This window comes from Adelges cooleyi, unplaced genomic scaffold (assembly GCF_023614345.1).
Source record: "Adelges cooleyi isolate 19-005CV unplaced genomic scaffold, UGA_ACOO_1.1 ACOO_flye_CR_arks_rails_tigmint_CR_PRNA_108, whole genome shotgun sequence".
Classification (NCBI taxonomy): domain Eukaryota; kingdom Metazoa; phylum Arthropoda; class Insecta; order Hemiptera; family Adelgidae; genus Adelges; species Adelges cooleyi.
In genome coordinates, this window is record NW_026095761.1 from 10,202,386 (window position 1) to 10,224,614 (window position 22,229).

At 38.4% G+C, this 22,229-nt stretch overlaps 2 protein-coding genes across 3 annotated transcripts in view; one reads left to right on the top strand and one right to left on the bottom strand.

The window, feature by feature from the left end:
• The window catches only part of LOC126841008 (homeobox protein caupolican), a 44,802-nt gene extending 30,677 nt beyond the window's left edge, over positions 1–14,125 (top strand). Inside the window, exons 2-8 of one of the 2 annotated variants that reach the window (XM_050577151.1) lie at positions 1,157–1,465; positions 8,221–8,336; positions 9,659–9,993; positions 11,107–11,428; positions 11,675–12,112; positions 12,201–12,424; positions 13,643–14,125. In XM_050577151.1, coding sequence (XP_050433108.1) covers positions 1,157–1,465; positions 8,221–8,336; positions 9,659–9,993; positions 11,107–11,428; positions 11,675–12,112; positions 12,201–12,291 — 1,611 coding nt within the window. In that variant the 3' untranslated portion in view covers positions 12,292–12,424; positions 13,643–14,125. The remainder of the gene's footprint in view (positions 1–1,156; positions 1,466–8,220; positions 8,337–9,658; positions 9,994–11,106; positions 11,429–11,674; positions 12,113–12,200; positions 12,425–13,642) is intronic. The other variant, XM_050577162.1, reaches the window with a different exon arrangement.
• LOC126841019 (uncharacterized) overlaps positions 1–21,982 on the bottom strand; it is a 136,310-nt gene extending 114,328 nt beyond the window's left edge. Inside the window, exon 1 of the mRNA XM_050577206.1 lies at positions 21,977–21,982. The gene's annotated coding sequence lies outside the window, so the exon portion shown is untranslated. The remainder of the gene's footprint in view (positions 1–21,976) is intronic.
• Positions 21,983–22,229: the final 247 nt, after the last annotated feature.

Below are 22,229 nucleotides of genomic sequence, written 5' to 3' on the forward strand. Positions count from 1 at the left end.
TAAAGACCAGTGTAAGTGGTCAAGTGGGTAGGCCGAATAAAACTGTGGTCATTTCGGAATTCACGTTTACCACCCGTTCCGTAAAGCATGTTATGTGCACTTATGGAAACGCCACCACGTTAGGTTTGTCATTATATACGGTCTATGGGGTGGGGTGTATATAGTTTTTAATATTTTCCTTATTGTCTGTTACCGCTGGTCATTCCGGTCTATTGATTTTTGCGGTCGAGTTGATATATTAAAAAAAAAAACCGAAGCGCTTTGGGGTTCACACCTCGCACAACAACCGGTCTCGATCCGGACGAGTATCGAGTGGTAGCGCCAATTAAAAACATGCGTCGCGCGTTCAGTGTATACTGAATAATATTATAATTTGCTCTGGGAATTGTAAAAAAAAAAAAATCGTTTTCTAAACGACAACGCGTTTCTGGAATTTGATTTTCTACTAAAAATAACCGATATTATGCATTATAATTTTGTGATCGAACACATATAACAAAAAAAAATAATAACAACGATTATTATTATTGTGGGATTCGCGACCTCCGCACATCCGGGGAGTACCGCCCAACTATCGCAGTTATTTGTATTATACATACCAAATAATTATAGTACATTATTGCGGAATACCTATACTGTAATTTTTTAATCAAACAAATAATATTTTTTCATCGGCAAACACGGCAATATCCATTTGCTTCGATTAACGTCGCGTCAGAAGGCTAAAACGCTGTCATTGACATTTATTTCATATTATATTAAGTTTTCGATGGTAATTCGCATTTTATGTTGGCAAGGGCTGATAAAAATAACAGACAGGCTGAATAATTAAAATAACTTGTGAGCTTTTGTGTTTTTGGTAAAAATACCCTAGGCCTCGAAATTGTGTTATTACTCGGTTTTCAAAATCTGACACTGAACTTATACCGCAGCCAACTTTTTCACCTGATTGCATCTACTCTCGGTGTAATATATATGCACCATACAGGGTGTCTCGCACTGTTGTGTCGAATATCTATGTAAAAGTATGAAAACGGCGTGGGTCACTCCGATTTTATAGTTATGCAATGTGTTTTGAGCTGACAGCTGTTTGTAATGGAAATTCAGAATTATTACTTTTCTTGGTTCTAAAGAATATTTGTGTTGTTGTTTGCAGAGTGTCATGACAGGAGAGTCTGTGTCACCGCCGTTGGCCGCAGGAGGTGGAGGCACCGGTGGTCTTTCGCCGGATGCTATGGGTGCTGCGGGTTGCGGCACGTGCTGCACCGCCGGCGCCGACCGGGGAGGAGCAGGGTCCGAGTCCGCTATGGCCATGTGCTCTTGTCAGCTGACCGCGGCCGCATCGCTACCTTCGCACTACGCCAGCCGAAGCACGCCCGCGGCCACCGCCGTTTACACCCCGTACCCGTCCACCGACCAGAACCCTTACCCTAGCATCGACACGTCGTCCTTTTACCCACACCTGGTAAGTCTATGTAAAGTTATGTCGTTTTGTTTTGAGCAGTTTTATCCAATAATTTTCGTAAAAAATGCATAATGGAAAAAAAAAAGTTGGGGCTATCATACAGTCAAATGGATATTTAAACACCCTTTACAATTTTCAGAATTCACATATTCTTTTTCAGCACTGAATCATTAAAATAAATAAAAAATAAGACTACAAAAAAAGTGAGAAATTACGAATTTCAACGATAATTGTTCAACTTTAAATTGAAAGCAAAGCCTGACAACTGATTAAGTCTCTTATTAGAGCTTTTTAGGCGATACTATTTTCTTTGTATTTTCACCTAGTCCGTATCCGCAGTAATACCTATATATTATTAAAGGTGTTAATAAAATATCGAGTAGGCCGTTGTATTTAATCAATGTGTTTCTATTGATATAAGGAATTAGGCGCACTTTCGTTGCGACACGACTTTTTGCGGCATGTTTATTCGATGAAAAGGCTGCGCGAACAACGTTTTTTTTTTTTTTTTTTAAATGGTATACAGCGATGTAATTTCACGGATCCCGTAACATTTTTTAAATGGCCCTTTTAAACGATAGCCCATAAGTCAAGTTGACTATATAATCCGGTATCAATTATATTCGATTATTCGACCACCCCCAACGCGGTGGTGGGTAATATATTTATAAAAAGGATTCTGACCGAGAGAAGGGGAGGAAGAGAAGTTTGGCGGCGCGCCGCTCGCGAAGTGCAACGTTCATAAATCAATCCACCGCCGGTTAACCGTGCGCGAGAGGGGATGATGCCGATGCTCTTGTATACTTATATATATATCAAGTATAAATACTGGGGGTGGAAAAGCTCTGGCAAAGGGATGTGATTTATCGACGGGCGGAGTGTGGTGATTTCGAACACCACTCCCGTTGCCGCCGACATCGTCGCAGCCGCTTTCTCGTCTTTATGCACTGTGTATATATATATATACCAATATAGAGTGTGTGTATAGAACCACAATTGCCTGGGTGGAGGCTTCATTAACGAGCGGAAAATTGACGGGGCGCGAGAATGGCATTTTGCGGAGGGTGGGCGAAAAAGGCGAAAAAGAGAAGCTTATATAACTTAACGTTATTATTATTGTGTGTATATATATAATATAATATAGCGAGAGAGGGTCGTAAACGCCGCCGACGCCTCCACTGTGTGCAGTGTGAAAAATAACCGAGGGGAGAGCCCGATTGATGAATATAAACACGACGGCAGCATCTTTTATTACATCAACAACGAGTGGATACGATAATGGTCACGTTTCATGCATTGATTGATACGTTCCTTTCGATATAATACTTACACCATTATATTATTATGACCATATTTATTCACTGTACCCGAAAACGACAGCGCTGCATCAAGCTGAGATATTCGATATAATAATATATAATATCATTATGGTATCGCTTTAGGGGAGTTTTACGTCGTGTTATTATTGTTGTATTATAATAAAACCGCAAAAAAAATACAAATTAATATATACAATCCAAAAAAAAAATTATATAAACTGTTCACGTTAATGGGTACACTTTATTCGTTAATATAATTTCGATTTTGGCCATCATTCGTATAATTATTTTACATCTTGGATTTCACGAGACGCCTCGTCGTTTCCAAACAACAACATATTTTACATAATAATATTATAAATTGTAAGGGAGTGAATAATGTAGACGTGACGCACTTAACCGCGTCCGCACTTTACTGTGGTTTTTATTTTTTTCCATCGGACCGTATCAGTAGGTATATAAAAATAAAAAAGATTTAAAAATAGTCTATATAATGTCACCCGGAAGAGGCTCCGGAGAGGATGCGAAGAAGGGGAGAAATTGAATTGACCTTTCGGGTTGACCGCGTGCAGAGCTTTTGAGTACTGCGTGGTCGCCGGTTACCCAGAAATAAGTATGCCCTGTACCAACCCCGTCGTCTTCCGTACCCTTCTTAGTCACGATTTCCAGTCACGTATTCGTCGGATTTACACTTGGCGAGTGAGAAGGGATTTTTTATTTCGCATACACTGACCGCCACTCTTGCGCGCACACACAATCCTTACGGAATAAAAGGTTTCTATACTTTGAGCCCAAGGAAAAGCAAGAGAATTGTTTACAAGTACTACCTAGAATAACAATCTTTACAATATATATATATATATATATATATATATATATCATATTGTGTACTGTGTGCGAGTGGCGCGCGCGCACAGTGACATTGTTCCAAGACCAAGTTTGGCGCCACAAAGTACTTCCTCTTCGTTCTCTCTCACTCCTCCTCTATACGGGACAATCATAATATCGTGTAAGACCGCGCACACACAGACAAGTATATAAGTTACATGTATGTATATATATGTGTACACAGCATTCTAGTAATACGAGTTCCCACAACATATTGACCTGTTGTCGGTTTTAATGGTGCGCCCCTCCTCGTCAGCTTCTTCTCCTCCTACACCTCTACCTGTCGTCCCTTCGCTCATAATATTAGCGTCCAACCATAATTCATGTGCGCCATCCATTGGGGCCGTGTTTTACATAATAATATTATCGTATTAAATGTCGGTATTTCTCGTTTTACAACCGACGCTAATTGTTAGACGAGCAAGGTAAAACGAATACAAATTATAATACAAACGGGCATCGCATAAAAACAATAGTCACTGACGCGAAATCGACATAATGCGGTAGCACAGAACATATGCGTAGGTGCAAGACATAGGACTACTATACTAACAGAACCTTTTTTTTTTTTTTTACTTTACCAGGTTCAACAATAATAATTACAGTATTATCGTATATACCTAACATTGTCTGTCTTGGTGGTTAACTCGTATCATTATTTTTTTACAATAATACAAAAGTAAAGTGAATCGCTCATTTTAGGGAACAAAAATTATGTTCCTCAGACTATGATGAACGCTCCATATCTGTAGCCTGTACTATCAACAAACCCTTAACTGTGCGACGCCGACTTCATTGAAATTAATAGCGCTGGCCGACGCCCCTTCCCACTTCAACAACCGCACTATATACCATAGCATTCGCACGTTGACGGACGGATCAGCTATAGGTTATTTCAGTGTTTTCTGTTGTGTCACGACCGCATGTACACGGTTGGTACCATTTTTGGTTGTTTGTTTTTTTTTCCCATATACATATATATATGCTGCAAAGTGTATAATATTTTGACGTGTCCCGGGACGGTTAACGCCCCCTCGAACCTATGTCGAAATCACGGTCACGCGACTTAATTGCGGCGCACGACACTGTTAATTATTAACCCCACCTTACCCCCAAGGCGACGGCGTTTTTCCATTGCTCTCTGTTTTTTTAACATACACACACGTTTTTTTTATTGCATGTAAACACACCGCGAAAGCGCGCTCCGGGCGCGTATTCGGTTTTTCAAAATGTTTTTTTTTTGCCCTGGGATTTTTAACGTTGTCGCCCCCGACACTTAAGTGAATGTGTGTTCAGTGTATTTGCAGTTTTATTTTTTATTTTTTTTTCTGTGCGAAATCCCGTCGATTGATTACCCTGCGGGATTGTATACGCGTCGCTTTTCATGTGGATATTGTATAATATCGTGTACACCTATACTCATTGCTCTGATAGAAAATGCGAGCTGTTTGCCTACAACCCCTCTGCCCCTCCCCCTCTTGTGCTATAAGGCTTCAACACAAACAGGTGCGATTTCCCAAACACGGCGAACCAGAGTTCCCCCGTGGCGGCGGCGGTGACGTTGTTAAAAGCCCGTCCCGTCGTAAATCCAAAAACGTTTCACCGATTCCGATGGACGTGTGAGTGCGTGTGAGCCCGACTGATCGTTAACGCGGGTGGATGTGCCCCCGGGGGATGTGCCGGGTGTTTATAGGCGTGGAGGGGAACCGGCAAAAACACCAATGTATAAAGCTAAACCGTGTTTGCCGCTCGGTGGGTTTCCTTTTTTTTTTTTTTTTTTATTAAATCCGAGAACGGTATGGCCGCGGACGGACATCCGACGGCGACGATGACTCGTTTAATAGTGACTATAATATTATATAGGTATAGTAACGCTTACATAGCGCAGCAGAGTATAGGAATAACTTGAGCGTTGACGGTTTGGCTGCGTTGAAAATCCTACAAGAAAATCGGCTACAAGGGGACGGTAAAAAAAAAAAAAAAAATTGCGGACCATATAAAACCATGCACACATATCATCATGGGAACGCAACGGACGTTTATAATTTCCCACCGGATTTCCGGTCGCTTCGTTTATAATATCTACCACAGCAGTGCGAGCGATGATCTATCCGACAGATAAAACGAACGCATGTTTATAATGTATTATAATATAGAGTGTACACACGGCAGCCGTGTTTTTTTGTTCATTAATGACGTGTAAATATTATATTATATCGTGTCGTCTCGCTCGGATGCGGTTCTAAAAGACGGCCATAAAAAAATACCTAAATAGTTTGTCCGTGTACACCAATGACCGATCAGTTCTCCGATATCTTTGGACGCTGGCAGAACGAGTTAGATTTGTTTGAAAACTGATCGATATTAGCTCAAGTGGGCGAAAAAACGCGTACCTACTCATTCACCTTAGGGTTCACGAGAAGCGCGCATTAGTTTCATCGACTTGCGCTCCAAATACTATAGTATATATGATAAGCTCGGTTCAGGCATTGTCGTTATACATCCTTTTCCCCTCTTTCAACTCCACCCACCTCGCACTCCTAAAAAAAAAAAAAAATCCCATCGCGCATCGAATCCAATCGATTTCGCGCTACCGAATACAATTTGTAGAAATTTCCTTTCTCGCGGATCGTCGACTTGCCCGTACTTGAGTATATTTATATATACACGATATATTAATGCACATTAGAAACCCTCGCTATCCCGGTTAACCCCGAGTCAAAAACCGGGACGCCGTGTAATTCCTCTCCTGCTATGCGCGCGCGAAGGGTGCGGTGCACATTATAAAGTCGCGGCGTTTATACATTAAATATTAAAAGCGCATATCCCACAGGGTGCACGCAGGCTTAGTTCTTAACGCCTTGCCGGTCCCCGGGGAGTCGTATCTAACACTTAACCCCCGGCAGTATTTATATAATACTGTATAGAAATATATATCCACGGCCGTCGCTACGTCCCCACTAAATATTTGCATCCTCGCTTCGGCGTAAGTATAACAATATATTATGTTACAACAAACCGGTTACCGCGTAAACCGTATCATTTCGTTGTATCCACACAAGCGCGGGTGATCGAACCCACGCCACGGTATGAAAGACTAAACCAGAAAGTATAATATTATTGTATAGAAATGATAATGAATGAAACGGATTCTGAACGTATTAACGTTTCATGACATGAAAATCGGTTCTATATGAATATACTGAATTTATTAAGTTTGACGTACAATAGTAGTTTCATACATTAGATTGTATATTATAGTAAAACAAATTATTATTTACTGTGTCTATAGTAACCTTAATTTTAGTTGGGTCAACTATGAACTATGTATTTTTTTTTGCCGTGTATCAACTTCTATCAATGCGATTGTATCGACCATGCCGATTTGTTGCCATTCTCTGTCCACCGGGGGAAACGTAGTTTGTCTGTCGCGGCTAAAACCTACTTAATATTTTATGATTATTGTTTTTATACCGATAATAATAATGTATCGAACCAAACATGCTGCTGTGGAGTGTGGTGGTCGTTAATGAATAACGACGAGTAACGTATTGCGAGTGCGACCGAATACATGAATAGAAACTAAAAGGCGAGTAATAATAATTTTGTCTGCGACCAGACGTCCGCTTTGTACATAATATTATTATGACCCCGTGGTTCAGTACATACTATTTGTATGGTATGAAGGTAAATATCATTTTATGTATACACAGAAAACCTGTTTTGAGCTTGTAATGCCGTTTATTATATATTATACTGTTATGTGTGTTTTAGCATATTATATCGTTTTATTAAATAAAAAACTAATTTTTAATAGCCGGATGACAACCAGTTTTATCAATTTAAATGCGCCTATACAACATGTGCCTACTATAACAATAATAATCGCACAAAATATATTTTTTTGTGCGCCCAAAATGTTTGCCGTTCAATTCACTTGACTCTTCTGCGAAAATTAATTTTTTTGGACCGAAAGTGTGCTGTTTATTACGTTTGTATTATTGCAACGCTCGGACATGGGATATAATAATATTATAGTCGTGGGAGGGAAAGTATAATATATGTACTAGAACCGAGCATGACGATGACGCTTATGAAACGTTGACGTTGACGGCCCGGACCTCCTGGGTAAGTCGTGCTGCCGCGTCTGTGTACATTTATATAGAGGATTATATAGATATAACGAAAATAATAATAATAATAATAATACATACACTAAGCTCGACGACCAGTTTCTCCTACCCTGCACCACCTGCATGATCTTATACACCTCCCCTTCGCCGCGTGTCCTGCGTTCATCGTGTCGTCTCTCTTTCCGTCTCATCGATTTATGGGTTCGACCCGCGATTGTGTTCGCGTGCAAACTCTGCACATAACATATCTATATATACTTGGCCGAGACGACCGATATAATGGTATTATATATATGTACATCATTGTCGTTCCAGCGGTCAACGCGTTATTTGTTTTCTTATTTTTTTTTTTTTAACGTTTGTTTATATTATTATTGTTGTCATATACATAATGTATGTTTCTCTTTTTTTCTAGAGCAATCCGTACGGGCTTAAAGACTCGACGGGATCGTCGGACATGTGGTCGAGCGCCGCCAGCCTTCAACCGTCTACGGGATACTATCACTACGACTCCACGTTGGCCGCATACGGGTAAGCCGAATACGAATATATAAGTATCCAATTGTCACCTGTCGGCTTACAAGCTTTTTGCAGGGTTTGTCCCGTCTTGCGTGCGATTGACATGTATACATAGTATTATTATGTACTTGCATTTTTTTGCCTGTACAATACGCTTGTAAGTCCAAAGTGCGCGGGCGTGTATAGCTGTGTAAGTGCAGAGTAAGACAAAATGGCCGGCGATAGTATCGATTACTCGGCGCCACCGCCGTCGCCGCCGCCGCTATGCTATTATATACCTCCTCTGCCGTCACGCACTGGTTGTACACCGTTCGGCCATATAAAGAAAAACACGACCGCGACCGCCTTTTTATTCCGGCAGTTCCACTCCTGCGAGCTTACAGGACATTGATTTTTTTTTCCCTCGTTTCGTTATTTTATTGTTTAGCCGCGATGCTTTCCCGTTTAGAACAATAATAACACACAAGCGCTTATAATAATAATAATAATAATATAATCGCGATATACCTACCCATACCCCCTTAAATACACCCTTCGCGCGGAACCGTTGTTTACGTTACCGTACCGACACAACCCTATTATTATATAGTAGGCACCCCGAGCTTTTGTTGAACTATACCTCGCCTATAGGTACCCTATATTATGTAGGTATATTGTGGCTATTGGTCGCGCCGAGTTTCGGACCATTGATTCCGGCCACGTGGACTTAATGGACTTCTCCCCTCCCTTTTCCTACTATCCGTGTGCTTACACAATACAATATTATGCTAGAATGCTTCATGTACCGTCTATATTAAAAAGCGTTTTAACGCTGCATCGCGGCTGCCGTGTACATGAGCAATACACCGATTACAAATTAGACAGTGGCCGTTAAAAAAAAATATATATATATTTATACATCTATTTATGTGTATAATTATTTATTTATGCGGATGACGTGTTGTGACAACCCGACGGGATACTTGCGCTCGGCCGCCGAACCGGGGGCACATACACACAAAATATAAATATATTTAAACACACACACACACTCATAAGGAGATATTAAAAAGATGCCACGGGAGACAGATACAATAATAAAGCGCACGCGGACGAATATTTCGACGAGCATAAATTACGTCCCGGGGTCAAGTATGGATGCATAAATCTAACCGGTACCGAACATAAATCTCACATGCATATATGTATGTATAGTTGTCCCCTCTGCCGCCGCCCTCCGCGAGCATGTAATATAGTATAGTAGTAGGTAGGTTTTTTTTAGTTGGGCAAGGGAGATTTTTGGCGTAAAAAACCATTGGAATTTTGTATTAATTATTTCTTATCCGTGTTTGCAGGTACAGTGCGGGATACGACTTGGCGGCCAGGCGGAAGAACGCCACGCGCGAGTCGACGGCCACGCTCAAGTCGTGGCTGAACGAGCACAAAAAGAACCCTTATCCGACCAAGGGCGAGAAGATCATGTTGGCGATAATCACCAAGATGACGTTGACCCAAGTGAGCACGTGGTTCGCCAACGCCCGGAGACGGTTGAAAAAAGAGAACAAAATGACTTGGGAGCCCAAGAACAAAACGGACGACGACGACGACGACGCCGGTTCGTCCGACTCCGAGGACAAGGACAAAGACGACATTCTAATGGGCGAAGAGAAACTCAAGGACCACCGAAAAGGTATATTCAACAATGCAATAATACACATGACATAATATTATACGGCCGCGAGGGTAGTCCGGGTGTAATATTATTTGTGTGTAAGACTTTTAGGAAAACAACCGTAACGCGCATTACTATAATTGGCACGTCGTCCCGGACACACTTGTGGAATGGGTCGCAGCCCTCGGTCGTCGAAAATTATATAAGAGCTTTCTCCCTTCGGAAGACCACCGCCCTTATTACCATTAGAAAGCTATTAATGAAAAACCGTTCGCCCTCCGATCGTTTATACGAGTCTAAATGTATTAGCCACTCCGGCAGCGTTTTTTTTCTTCTTCAAATAACAATAATGCGCGTACTGCAAAGGCGAGGGACACTTTGCAGCCGTTTAAAAATCTCTCGTCTCCCGGGAATACACTTACACGGTGTGTATAATATTATACAGTCGGCTGCACGCGGCCATTTACTGCCGGATGAATCATTGTCGCCTCCAGGATGTGCCCATTTGTATATATAGTGTTCTAATATTATTTATTCATGGCCTCGGCCCGTCGGAGCATTGTGTGCGCGCCCGCCACCAATGTGTATGATGCACACACAGAAACGGTAGGGTTTTCCTCCTGCTTTATCTTGGCCATCTCCCGGTCACGACGGCGACCGCGCAATCCATTTCACACCCATGATAGTCTCCTCGGCGTGAACAGCGCGCAGAGAAAGATAATAAAATACATATATGATAATTTATTCCCGCGTCCTTATAAAGATGTCATGTTTCGCGCGAGCACACCGTGTGAATCGTCGGCGTACACACCATTCGCTCGGGCAAAAATCCCGAATTCGTGAGCCTATTTGCATACATTCACGACAGCGTTATTCGCAATTACACATTTGCCGGGACTCGTCAAACGCTCAATCACGCATACGCCGGCTGTATAGAAGTCGCACGTCTCGTATTAACAATAACATCGTGTTAACTACAAACTTGCCTATACTTAGCCTACAGAAAACAAACAAAAAAACCACTAACTTCTTGTTTTCAAAATATTCACAATCTGAAATGCCGATGTAGTATTTTTAGTATGTATTTATAAATCATCAAGTACTAACCAATTTATGTTTTACATGATATAGATAACCACGTGGATCACATGATGGGCACGGCGGGTGTGATGTCGGACGGCGACGACGACCGAAAACCGATGCTCCAACACCTGTACCACCCGGACCAGATGCACCACATGAAAGTGCACCACGGCATGCAGAGCGACCACCACCAGGACTGCGGTATACCGTTGCCGCCGACCAAGCCCAAGATATGGTCGCTGGCGGATACCGCTGCGTCCAAAACGCCACCGCCCGGCCACCAGTGGCCTAACGTCAGCCCCAGCCTAGCATCGCCGGGATTCACCATGCCCAACTCGTCGCTGTCCCCTTCCGGATCGTCCTATTCCAGGTAAGAGCAGTCGGCTTTATTTTTTTTTTCTCGATCCGACGACAATCCAAGCCGCTGTGTCTATAAAAGATAGGTGTGTGTATGTGTGTGTATACATACATCATACACGGGCCGGTTATCGTCGTCCGGTCGTTAACGCCTGCTACGCATGTCATATAATGGCTTCTGGCTTAATAAGGAAGCCCGACAAGAAAACCACAATAAAACGCTAATTATGATTACTATTGTTTGTCTCGCGCGAAACAGATACGGCACGAACGGGTTTTACGGCTACAATGGCGGCAACAGCAACTCGTCGTCGTCGTCGGCACAGCAAATGGCCGGATATCCTGACGTGCAGACCGACACGCCACCGCAAACCCCGCCCAACATGAAGTTACCGTCGGCCGCCTCTTCCGGTCAGCAGCAATTCGGCCATCAGGGTTACAACGGGTACCATCACCACCAGCAGCAGCAACAGCAACTCGGCTATCACCGGCAGCAGCAGCAACAACAGCAGCAGCAGCAAGTTCAACAACAGCACGATGTCAGATCGGCCCATCAACAAGACGTGCAATACCATCAACAGCACGCCAACATTGTGCAACACGGCCAGCACAACAACAACAACAATAATAATACGAACAACAACAACAACCATCAGATGGCCGACGCCAGTACGGCGTTTAAACCGTTTTACAAAACGTGAGTTGGGTTGTTTAACTAAAAAAAAAAAACAACGAGATCATTAACATAAAAAACTGTATATAATAATACATGATTTTCAAATTAGGCCTTCACACCCTCAACAGCAACAACAGCTCCAACAGCAACAACAACAGCAGCAGCAACAACAAATGAACGGTTACGTTTCGCCGGTATAAAATGAACGGTAACCCTTCGAGGTCTATAACTCATATGGCGAAACACGAATACCTAATAAAATATAATATAGGATCTTGGGTATTCGCGCGTTGCTCAGTCGACTCGGCAGCGCGGGCATCGCTATCGAAGACGGTAAGTGCCCGCCGTGTTATTACACATATTATACACATTTCATAAGTTATGATGAGCTTATTATACCTACCTACATATAATATAGCTTAGGCCGCGGCGTGAATAAATTAACCGAGTTGAGTTTAATAGAAGAAATATCTATACTAATTATTCCTATACGGTGCGAGTCCCGGTCGTTTTATCATGCACGTACTATGTGCGTGTATATATCTTACATACTCATATTATACGCATAGATATTGTGGGACTTGGGTGTGTGTAATTTATTCGAAGGAAACTTGTGCGGGCTAGGTGACGGGAGGAGGAGGAGCGAGTGATCCAAGCGCCGCCGCCGCTCGGAAGTGTTGACACTGACAGATGAGCCGAGATCGAGATCGGTGAATGGGTTAGGTCTCTGCGCGCATTGTGCACACCCGAGAGTGTATTATAAACGCATTTGAATAATATACGGCAGCGCAGGTATATCCATATTATGTTTTTTTTTAATAATATATTATTATAGACATCATTCGTGTCCCAACCGATCGGTTGCCGCCGACCGGCAGGTATTTCCGTCATGCGTAAAGATTTTATTTTACAATCTCGATTGTCGACCGAGTAGACCCTATATCGATACGTAGCACCACATAATATAATAATATTTGTTGTCAAGTCAATAATATTAGATTGTCAATTACGATTTCGAAAAAAGTGCTATAGTGTTTTTAAGTAGCGGTCGTCCAGCTGTGTCTCCGCGTCTGTGCTTTTAAAGTACTTTATAGTTTTTCTTTTTTTTCTCGCATACTCTAACAAAGTTTATTAAAAAGGGGAAAAAACTAAAACACAAACTCGAAGAAACTTTCATTCCCGACCGTGTTATACCCCATGACCGTTCAGACCGCGTTATATCCGTAATATAACGTGTAAAACGTCATCGGTGAAAAACAACAGACATTTTGTGCTATATACGACCTCAGAAAAAAGTGTGTACTTGCTCACTTTGAGACTGTAGTAACAAAATACAAATACATATAGACTTCTCGAACTCCGCAGGAGAATATGATAGGTAGAAACATTTTTTTTTTTAATAAACAATATATATATATTTAAAATCGGATAGATTTTTAATGCCGTGACTCGTGTTTATAGACGCCCTAGCTATAAAATAGTGCAATGTATGCATTTAAAGTATGGATTTGTACTTAATATTTTTGTACTAATTTACGTTTATTTTTTCAGATTGTTCGAATAAAATACGAGCACTTGTCGGAAAGCCTTCGCCGTCTTCGCCCGTTTCAAAAAAATTCACATAGTTTTATTTATTTATTATTAGTTTAAAAACTAGTTGAACGTTCTAACTAATAACTCTTACACTATTTAACATTGTATATTGTTGACGATCAATTAATTGTTTTTGTGTTTTCTCATATATTTATATGTATGTATAAACGTTTATATGTATTATTATTATATTAAAATTTATCCCTCAAGTACTTATTATTATTATGTGTAATGTAAATACAAGTCGACGTGCCTAAGTATGTATTTTAGATACGCTTATTTATGTTTGATATATACATAATATTTAGTACATTTATTATTATATAAGATGTTGTTTATTGTATAGATAATTATAACTAATTTATTTGTTCGTGGTGTAAAATGTAAATAGTATTAAAATTGTTTTATTAAAAAAAAACCTATTTGGAGTGCAATTTTGGGGATAATTATAACATAAATATATTAAAATTTAATAATAAAAAAAAAGCGTACGCGCTCATTATTGTATAGTTACGGATTTCGTTGTTTATTTAGATTTTTTTATATATATATATATATATTATAACATTATTATTATTATTACTATTATTACATGTGTACAAACAAAAATTAAATTATGAAAAAAAAAACAAAATAGACGACTCTATTTTAAACATTTGGAAACGAATATTATTATTATTATTAATATTATTATTTTTGATTTAAAACGGAAACTATTATAGTAGTGGGTTTGGTTTAGTGTGTGAATCGATGCTCGGTGGAATACTATCTTCTGTTATGGATACTAACAAACACATTTAAAAGGCTTCGGCTGCCGTGCTGCGAAAACAATTTTTATGTTTGTATCTCTTTGTGTACGTGTGTACGTGTGTGTGTGTGTGTGTGTGTGTACTGTGTAAAGACTTAAGACACCCACCGAGGATGGACGGATAAAGCCCAGCGGGCACACACTGTGTAGTGTGTATCCATCCTCAGCGGGATGTCTCGGGCTATGGTGGCGACCGCCGCCCGGTCGTGACGGTGTGTCATCCTGTAGGATTTATACACGGATAAGTGGTGGTTGTGCGGTGTGTGTCAGCGTGCGAGTCCGACACGTACAGAAGCCCGTCGGTAGCAATGGTCTACACACACGGAATGTTCACACGCAAACTTTACAATTCTCATTTTATGTATTTGGTCTTTGTCTTATCAGTCCATCGGTGGTGCGACCGTACGAGGATTAGAAAAGGAGAGATAAGGAGGGAATCGAGTCTTGAGTATAGCTGTGTCCTCTCCCGAATTCTATATTTTGTTTATGATAAAACGTTAACATAGTCATTTCTTGCGCACACACGTGAAGAGATGAGAACCAATAGAGATATTTTGAATTTCTAACTATATACTGTATACACCTACCTACTATGTATATAAAAATAATCAAAATTTCATTTTGGGGTGTTCTCGCCAATTTACATATGGTCTTAGGAAACTTTTATTTTTAAACGCTTTAACCCCTTTCAATTTGAAATCCTGCGGTTACTCCATTAATGCTGATCATATATCTTATGTTTACCTTCATTTTTATTAATTGTACTTACTGTACATCGACTTCAATAAATACATTTCAAAAATAGGATTTTTTTTGTCATTTGTTTTAAGAGTATAAATATTTGTATTTCTAAAATATATTAAAAATGTTTTAGCAATATTTTTAAGTCGTTTATAGCAAATAAGTATACATAAAACATATTTAGGACATTTCCTAAATATCTATTGTATACTTTTCTGTTCAGGTCATTAGGCGTAGTAATATTGCTAACATGTAAACTAGTTAATTTTTTTTTTATATTGGTATCAATTATAGTTATTTGTTATTCGACTGTTAAGTATAAGTTAATCTTAAATCATATTGGCTCAATAAATAAGTTATCTACTAACCATTTTGTAGCTATTGGTAAATAACTTTATTTTTTTCAACATTATAAATATTGAGAATTATAAATTGTTATAATATGTAAGTTTATTTTGTCACGATATTTTATACATTCGAATTTTGAATTTATTTTGGCCAAATTATGACATTATCATTAAGCAGTCAGGAAGTTCTGACATCAAGTCTCATTAACGACCCATGTATTGATTTGACAAAATTGTTGTTAGTTTTCATAATAAATAGTTTCAGTATAAAGATTTGATGAATGATGATGATTGAACCAAGATGTTGATTTCTATTTAGCTCTTTGTACATAGCTTAGAGCCTGACCGATAAATTAAATAGTAAATAGATGTGTATTATATTATTGTATACTCTTTTGTATGGCTGTGTACATGAAGTCTAGTTTTGAATATCGAGCTGTACATTTGAAGGGCTTAGGGGAAGAAGGGTAGTCCATAGTAGTCCATTTTTATTTAAATAGTACATTACAACTATTGTCGAATGTTGAGAGCTGTTCGGTTAAAAAATAGTTACAATGGAATCAACACTTAGCATAAATCTATGGCGCGCAAACTTCATTATAATGTTTTCATCATTACTGTTCAAGTTCTTAATAGGTTCTTAATAAGTTCTTAAACTGACCGTTGTTTCTCAATGACGACATCAGACACTATTGACAACAGGAGTGACGACTATATTGACAATAAAGCTGAAGATAATACATAAAATTAATTTAATTATTTAATGATTATTGTTTTTTTAATTTATGACAACACAATTTTCAAGTAAAAACTATTATTTAGTAATAATAACCCTAAAAATGACTTGTCCCTTCATATTAGAGTGGTGGAAGTTCACAAACATATAAATGCACAAATACCTTTTCTACCCTGTGCCAATCTTTTGTTATGTGTTAAATATCCGTTTGATCCACATGATCAGATTACACTTTGTAAAACATTTTTTTTTAATTTTTAACAAAAGTAAACATCAAAACGACATTGTGTGATTCTTGATTTTTATTGCTATTAAACTTTTCAGTATACACAATTGAAACACACATTACCCACGCCAAAGCTTTTATTTTTAAGGGGTATTACTTAACTTGCATCTTTTAAACGTATTAGGTTAATGACACAATCGCTAAATATACTATACGCGTTACATATTATCCATGTACCTACGGCCAGCGACCGCGTATTCGAAATACCATTATGATGATAATAGTAATACTGTGGTCTGTTTGTTACAAGAATGATGATCGTTATAAAGATCGCATCCGTATCCAAAAACGAGTTTTGTTCGTCTTCCCTTTGAGTGTGTATGAATAAAAAAAAATGTGTGTATACGCTGATATAGACCTGATGTGTAATATAAAATATGTACATAATACAGTGGCCATGGGTTGGCCACCGTAGGATTGCGTTTGCACAAGCTATATTCGTTTAAGATGCGATTTTTTTTTCTACCGTCTTCTTCATTTTTTAACAATATCGTATACGAGTCTCGTCGGTATTATGTTGTTAAACCGCGGCGGTGTCTAAAGTGTGTATTTTGTATAGAACGGTGGATGCACACCGCGCGTTCAACAAAACACAATAATATATTGTGTACAATAATAAAATATGATATCCATTAACCCGGGTAAAATCCACACGGCTCGCAACACCCTGTTAACGACGTTAGCGCACACATACACAAATCACACCGACTGTACATTATGGATGTATGTATAAGTAATATGGGCTCAATGATGACACGACACTCGCCCATTGTGTGTGTGACTTCCGACGGCGGCGGCAATGAATTATCTTTGGTTTTTTTTTCTTGATACATTTTTTCCGTGCTCCTATAAGGCGGGCGTAGGCGGTCGATCATTAAGGGTATTACATATCGTTAAGTGATTTATTTGTGCGCACCGATGATCCGGCCATAGGTGTTGTCGTTTAGCGTCAACAGGTCATTTTTTAAAAAATCTCTTGTTTTTTTTCACCCTGCCCGGTACCTTTGTTATTATTTTTTTTTCTTTTCACCTTTGCGGACTACCGCGATTATTAATGATGTCACGGACACACAACACCGATTATGCGGCGGTCTACTAAACACACAACTACCGATTTTTTCTGGTTTACTATCATTATTACTACTAGGTATTATACAATATATGTATACATTTTTTTTTTTTGCTACAACCTGACATTTATATTAAGTACACACACACACACACACGAAGGTTAGGTCATTATTAACGCACACACACAAACACACTTTCTGTGCTAAACGATCGCATCTTACCTATACCTATCATATATTTATGTCCCATTTTGTCCCAAGTTGATATGGTCAGCCGTCAAGATGGTTTCAAAGCAACGTAGAATGAAATATATGTATAAAAACTGAATCTTGGGTCTAAATTGCAATGTTTGGCAAAAAAGTCATTAAGGTATATCACTTAAATTAAATCACACATTAAATTATTATTTTATACAAAAAAAGCATTTATACGACAACGATTAAAACAAATTTAACACATGGAGCATTATGAAAAATAAAAACTTTCATATCATTTGCGGTCAGTCATAGATAGTGAGATTGGGCCTATAAAACCCAAAGCAGAGTTATTAATATGTTTAGCACAAACACGTATACATATTTATTATATAGATTCAGCGAAAGTGGTAAATAACTGTAGTGAAACTCACAGACGTCGCAAAAGCACTTTGAACCCTTCAACGTTTTGTGGTTTACTCCTTCAAGAAAAAGTATCCAACAATGTCCTAATGGTCTAAAGGAAAACGCTTTCGACCAGCTGCATCCTGCTGGTTTCCGCTCAGAACCATATTGTATGTAATATTATTGTATAAAATAATATTAAATAAAACTTTAACACATGCAACTATAAAGCTAAATTGTAATTAAGTTCTTTAGAAGATACTTATATGCTAAATTAACGTCTTGTAAAATATAATATTATCATAACATCTTGTACTTGTATACGCTTAAACCTTTTTTTTGTAGTTGGCACAAATGTATGTCTCTACAGAATGCAGCATGCAAATTCATTTAAACCGTGTAATTGATAGGCCGTTATATATCATGTACCGCGCTGTAGGGTTCGATACAGTGATTACATGTTAAATCATTTTTACATCAAAATCAGACATTTAAAAGGAATAAAATCTAATCAAACAATGTCTCCATCGACTTGGTATATAACTACATTAATTTGTATATGCTTGCAATTATTTTATGTTTCGCCATTTCTTTCTCACGGTTTCACTTAGTGCCATACTTGTGCCTTATTCGCCGCAGTCTCGTCTGCATTCCACTCGGTATGATTTAATTTGATGTACCTTGCAGTCTCAACCGCAACCACCGACATAACATTACATTAAAACGGTCGTCTCTGCACGCCAAGCGTCTTGTACACGTATAAGGAAACCCATAACCGTTATTCAAGTTAGTTGGTCTGGGCTTTTTTTCATTTTAATTTCATTCATCGCAACAGTCGCGCCAGACATACAGTCGCTTTTTATTAATTTACTATATTATATTATGCACTCTCACGCGGACACATATTATTATATCTATACGGTTGACTCCGCTTAAAACCGTATATATATATATATATATATTACATAATTTTATATACCGCGCTCGTTTGCTTGTTGAAAGCATTTAAATTAATCATATTATAATATGAACAATAATAGTAATAATAATGACAAGTTCACAGACACCGATAATTTTATATTTATGCGGTATGAGTTCATTTAAAAAAAAAACCGCGATTCTCGTCCGGTATATTTACACGATAATAATTTATTGCACTCGACATGATTGTGATCATAAATCAGTAAAAGTCATAGACCGTATATATACTTCCATATTATAATATCAAATTATTATGCGTTTGTATAATACTGCGTAGCTGCGGCGCAGACAGCCGCAAACGCGGTAGGTACTTGCACAAATAAACCGAAATGTATAAATCTAATCGATTTATACTCTATAGGTATGCGAGGAATGAGTACCTTTTTTACTTCCCAAAATACATAATATAATAGACTCGGATAATTATCTGTTTTTTGTGTTTTGCAAATAATATAGGTGTCTGTTCTGGTAAACGCTTAAGGGATTTCGAAAACTATTTTTGATCCAACCAGTACACCCATGACCCAAGCGGGCTCATTTGTATTGCGTAGGTATAGATTATAGTATGTATAATATATCAAATGTACCTCGTTAATCGCATTAAACCAGTGTCGTTGTTATTAATAAAACAATTTTTTTTAATATACCTTTTTTATACTTTCAATTTAACGTCGACCGCCGCTCCTACGTGCGCCAATATATTATTAATAATAATAATTTATTATTATGCGCAACAGTACGCAACGGTAGTTAACTGAGCTCTGACTAAAGATAAAACATAAAAAATGTTTTTGTAGATTTTTACTAAAAAAAATATCAGACAATATTATATGGTTCCATCCTCGCACACGTCCAGAGACGGCCATGAACAGGAATGAGCCTCCCGCGGTGTCCATGTGTTTTTTGACTTTATTATATATGTGATATATTATACAACACAAAAATTCAAACATGTTGAAAACAATTGTAAGTGTGTCCATTATCCAAAAACACCCCAAAATTAGAGATGTGTGGTTAAGTCTATTTATATCAAATTGTTTAGATGGCTGTTTAATAATACATAACCAGCATCTTTACAAAATGATTCTTTATTGTTCCTTAACTGTTAGTTGTTACTAAAATAATATAACAATTACATTCATAATTTCCTAAAATATAACATTTCGCTGTTTGTTCGATGCCAACGCTAAATACACAACCTATATTTTGATTACTATTCCATTCAAGAAATGAAAAATATATAATTTTTCCTCTAGCCTAGGTAAACTGTCTTCCAAATTTCGCCGGTTCTAAACAAAAATTACCTGGTTCAAATGCGCCCAATAATTTGTCACATCTATGTCGTCGGTATTGTAATCGTCATATTCACATAGTCATAATTAATATCAATAAGTCTAAAGTTTCCAGTTTCCATATCAGCAGTCGTATCTCTTGGTTTGACCGAACGCCGTTTATCTAAATTAAAGTTATCACTTTTATCTCACAATGTACCAAGTCATACGTGTAGTTTTTTTTACGGCACTGCAAGAAAATTCCTGTCAAATAAATCATAAATTAATATTACATCTTATTTTTAATAACATTATTTTATTCATATAGATGTACATATTGTGATGTAAATTTTAAAGCACTTCAGCGGTGTTGGTTTATAATATTATATGAGCTACTTGTTATATACCTACGCCCATCTACACGTATATTTATTATTTGTAAATACCCTTTATAGGTGATACTAGTATACAGTTAATAAATGTCTTGTTCTTGTTTGATAACGTACTAATACATATGTATAGACATAGGAATACAGATTTACGCACGTTATAAAATCCCATTGAATACGCTTGTCTTATTTTTGTGTTTAGTGCCTATAGCTCTTTCGACTAAATGCGTTCAGTTCACTCGTTTAAAATTATTTAAATCAGGTGGACCTAAGCAAAACAATTTTCGCCGTATGCATACTTATATGGCCGTGGCTCCTGTTCAGTGCCACCGCGTTAATCAGTATATATGAACGATATACTATACTTAGTGTTATAGCTATATTATAACAGTGTTTTGGGCTCCGAGTTAATGTAAAAACAACTTTAGTTTTTAGGGTAAAATTATTACTCGTCTTCCAATTTGGCGCTGACGTACAAAATGCCTTTGACAATCCAACATTTGTCGAGTAACCGTAAAACGACCCACGAAGTCGACGAGACCCTGACGTTGTACCTTTAAGCATTATGTAGTTATAATAATGTTATTGGTACGGTATTTTTGGCAGGTTAATATTTTGTTACACGAAAGACAATACGCGGTGGTATACGGTTACGATGGGCTATACCTTTTACAACTGGCATTAAAAACTATACACCCACGCCGGGCAACGATAAGGCTATCCCTGCAGCTCCTGTATAACGGGACGATCACCGACTTACCGACGGATCGGCAAATAACGTTTTCCCGTGGGCTACCGGTCTTAACGTATAGGTACAATAATAATAATATAGGTATAACGCGATATTACACAATACCGAAACGGTATATTGTAAAACTCGCATTTCACGGTCGCCACATGCGCATTGTCGTCGCCAAAGTCAACCCCGACGGGCCGTTACGTCCCGTGAAATTGGATTGCACGTACAACACAATAAAAATATATAATAACGGCGAGACAATCCGGTAGAACGCCCACGCCAAAATGAGACCTCAAAATTGGCGTAAATATTTTCTTCGAACACGACCGCTATTCGAAACGTGGGACATAGGATTACAGCGTGTGTCTGGGTGCGAGGGTGGTCTCTTTCGAAATTATTTTGTTATACTCGCGCTTATGTACCTATGTATATGCTTTGCGGCATTGTTGGAGTGAGAGAACACACAGTTGTACGTATACCAGGCCACAACACACACGAATATCGTTGTAAAAGGTTGTCAGGTGTAATATAATAATAATAATAATATAACAACATTTTCTCTTGCTACCATAATATG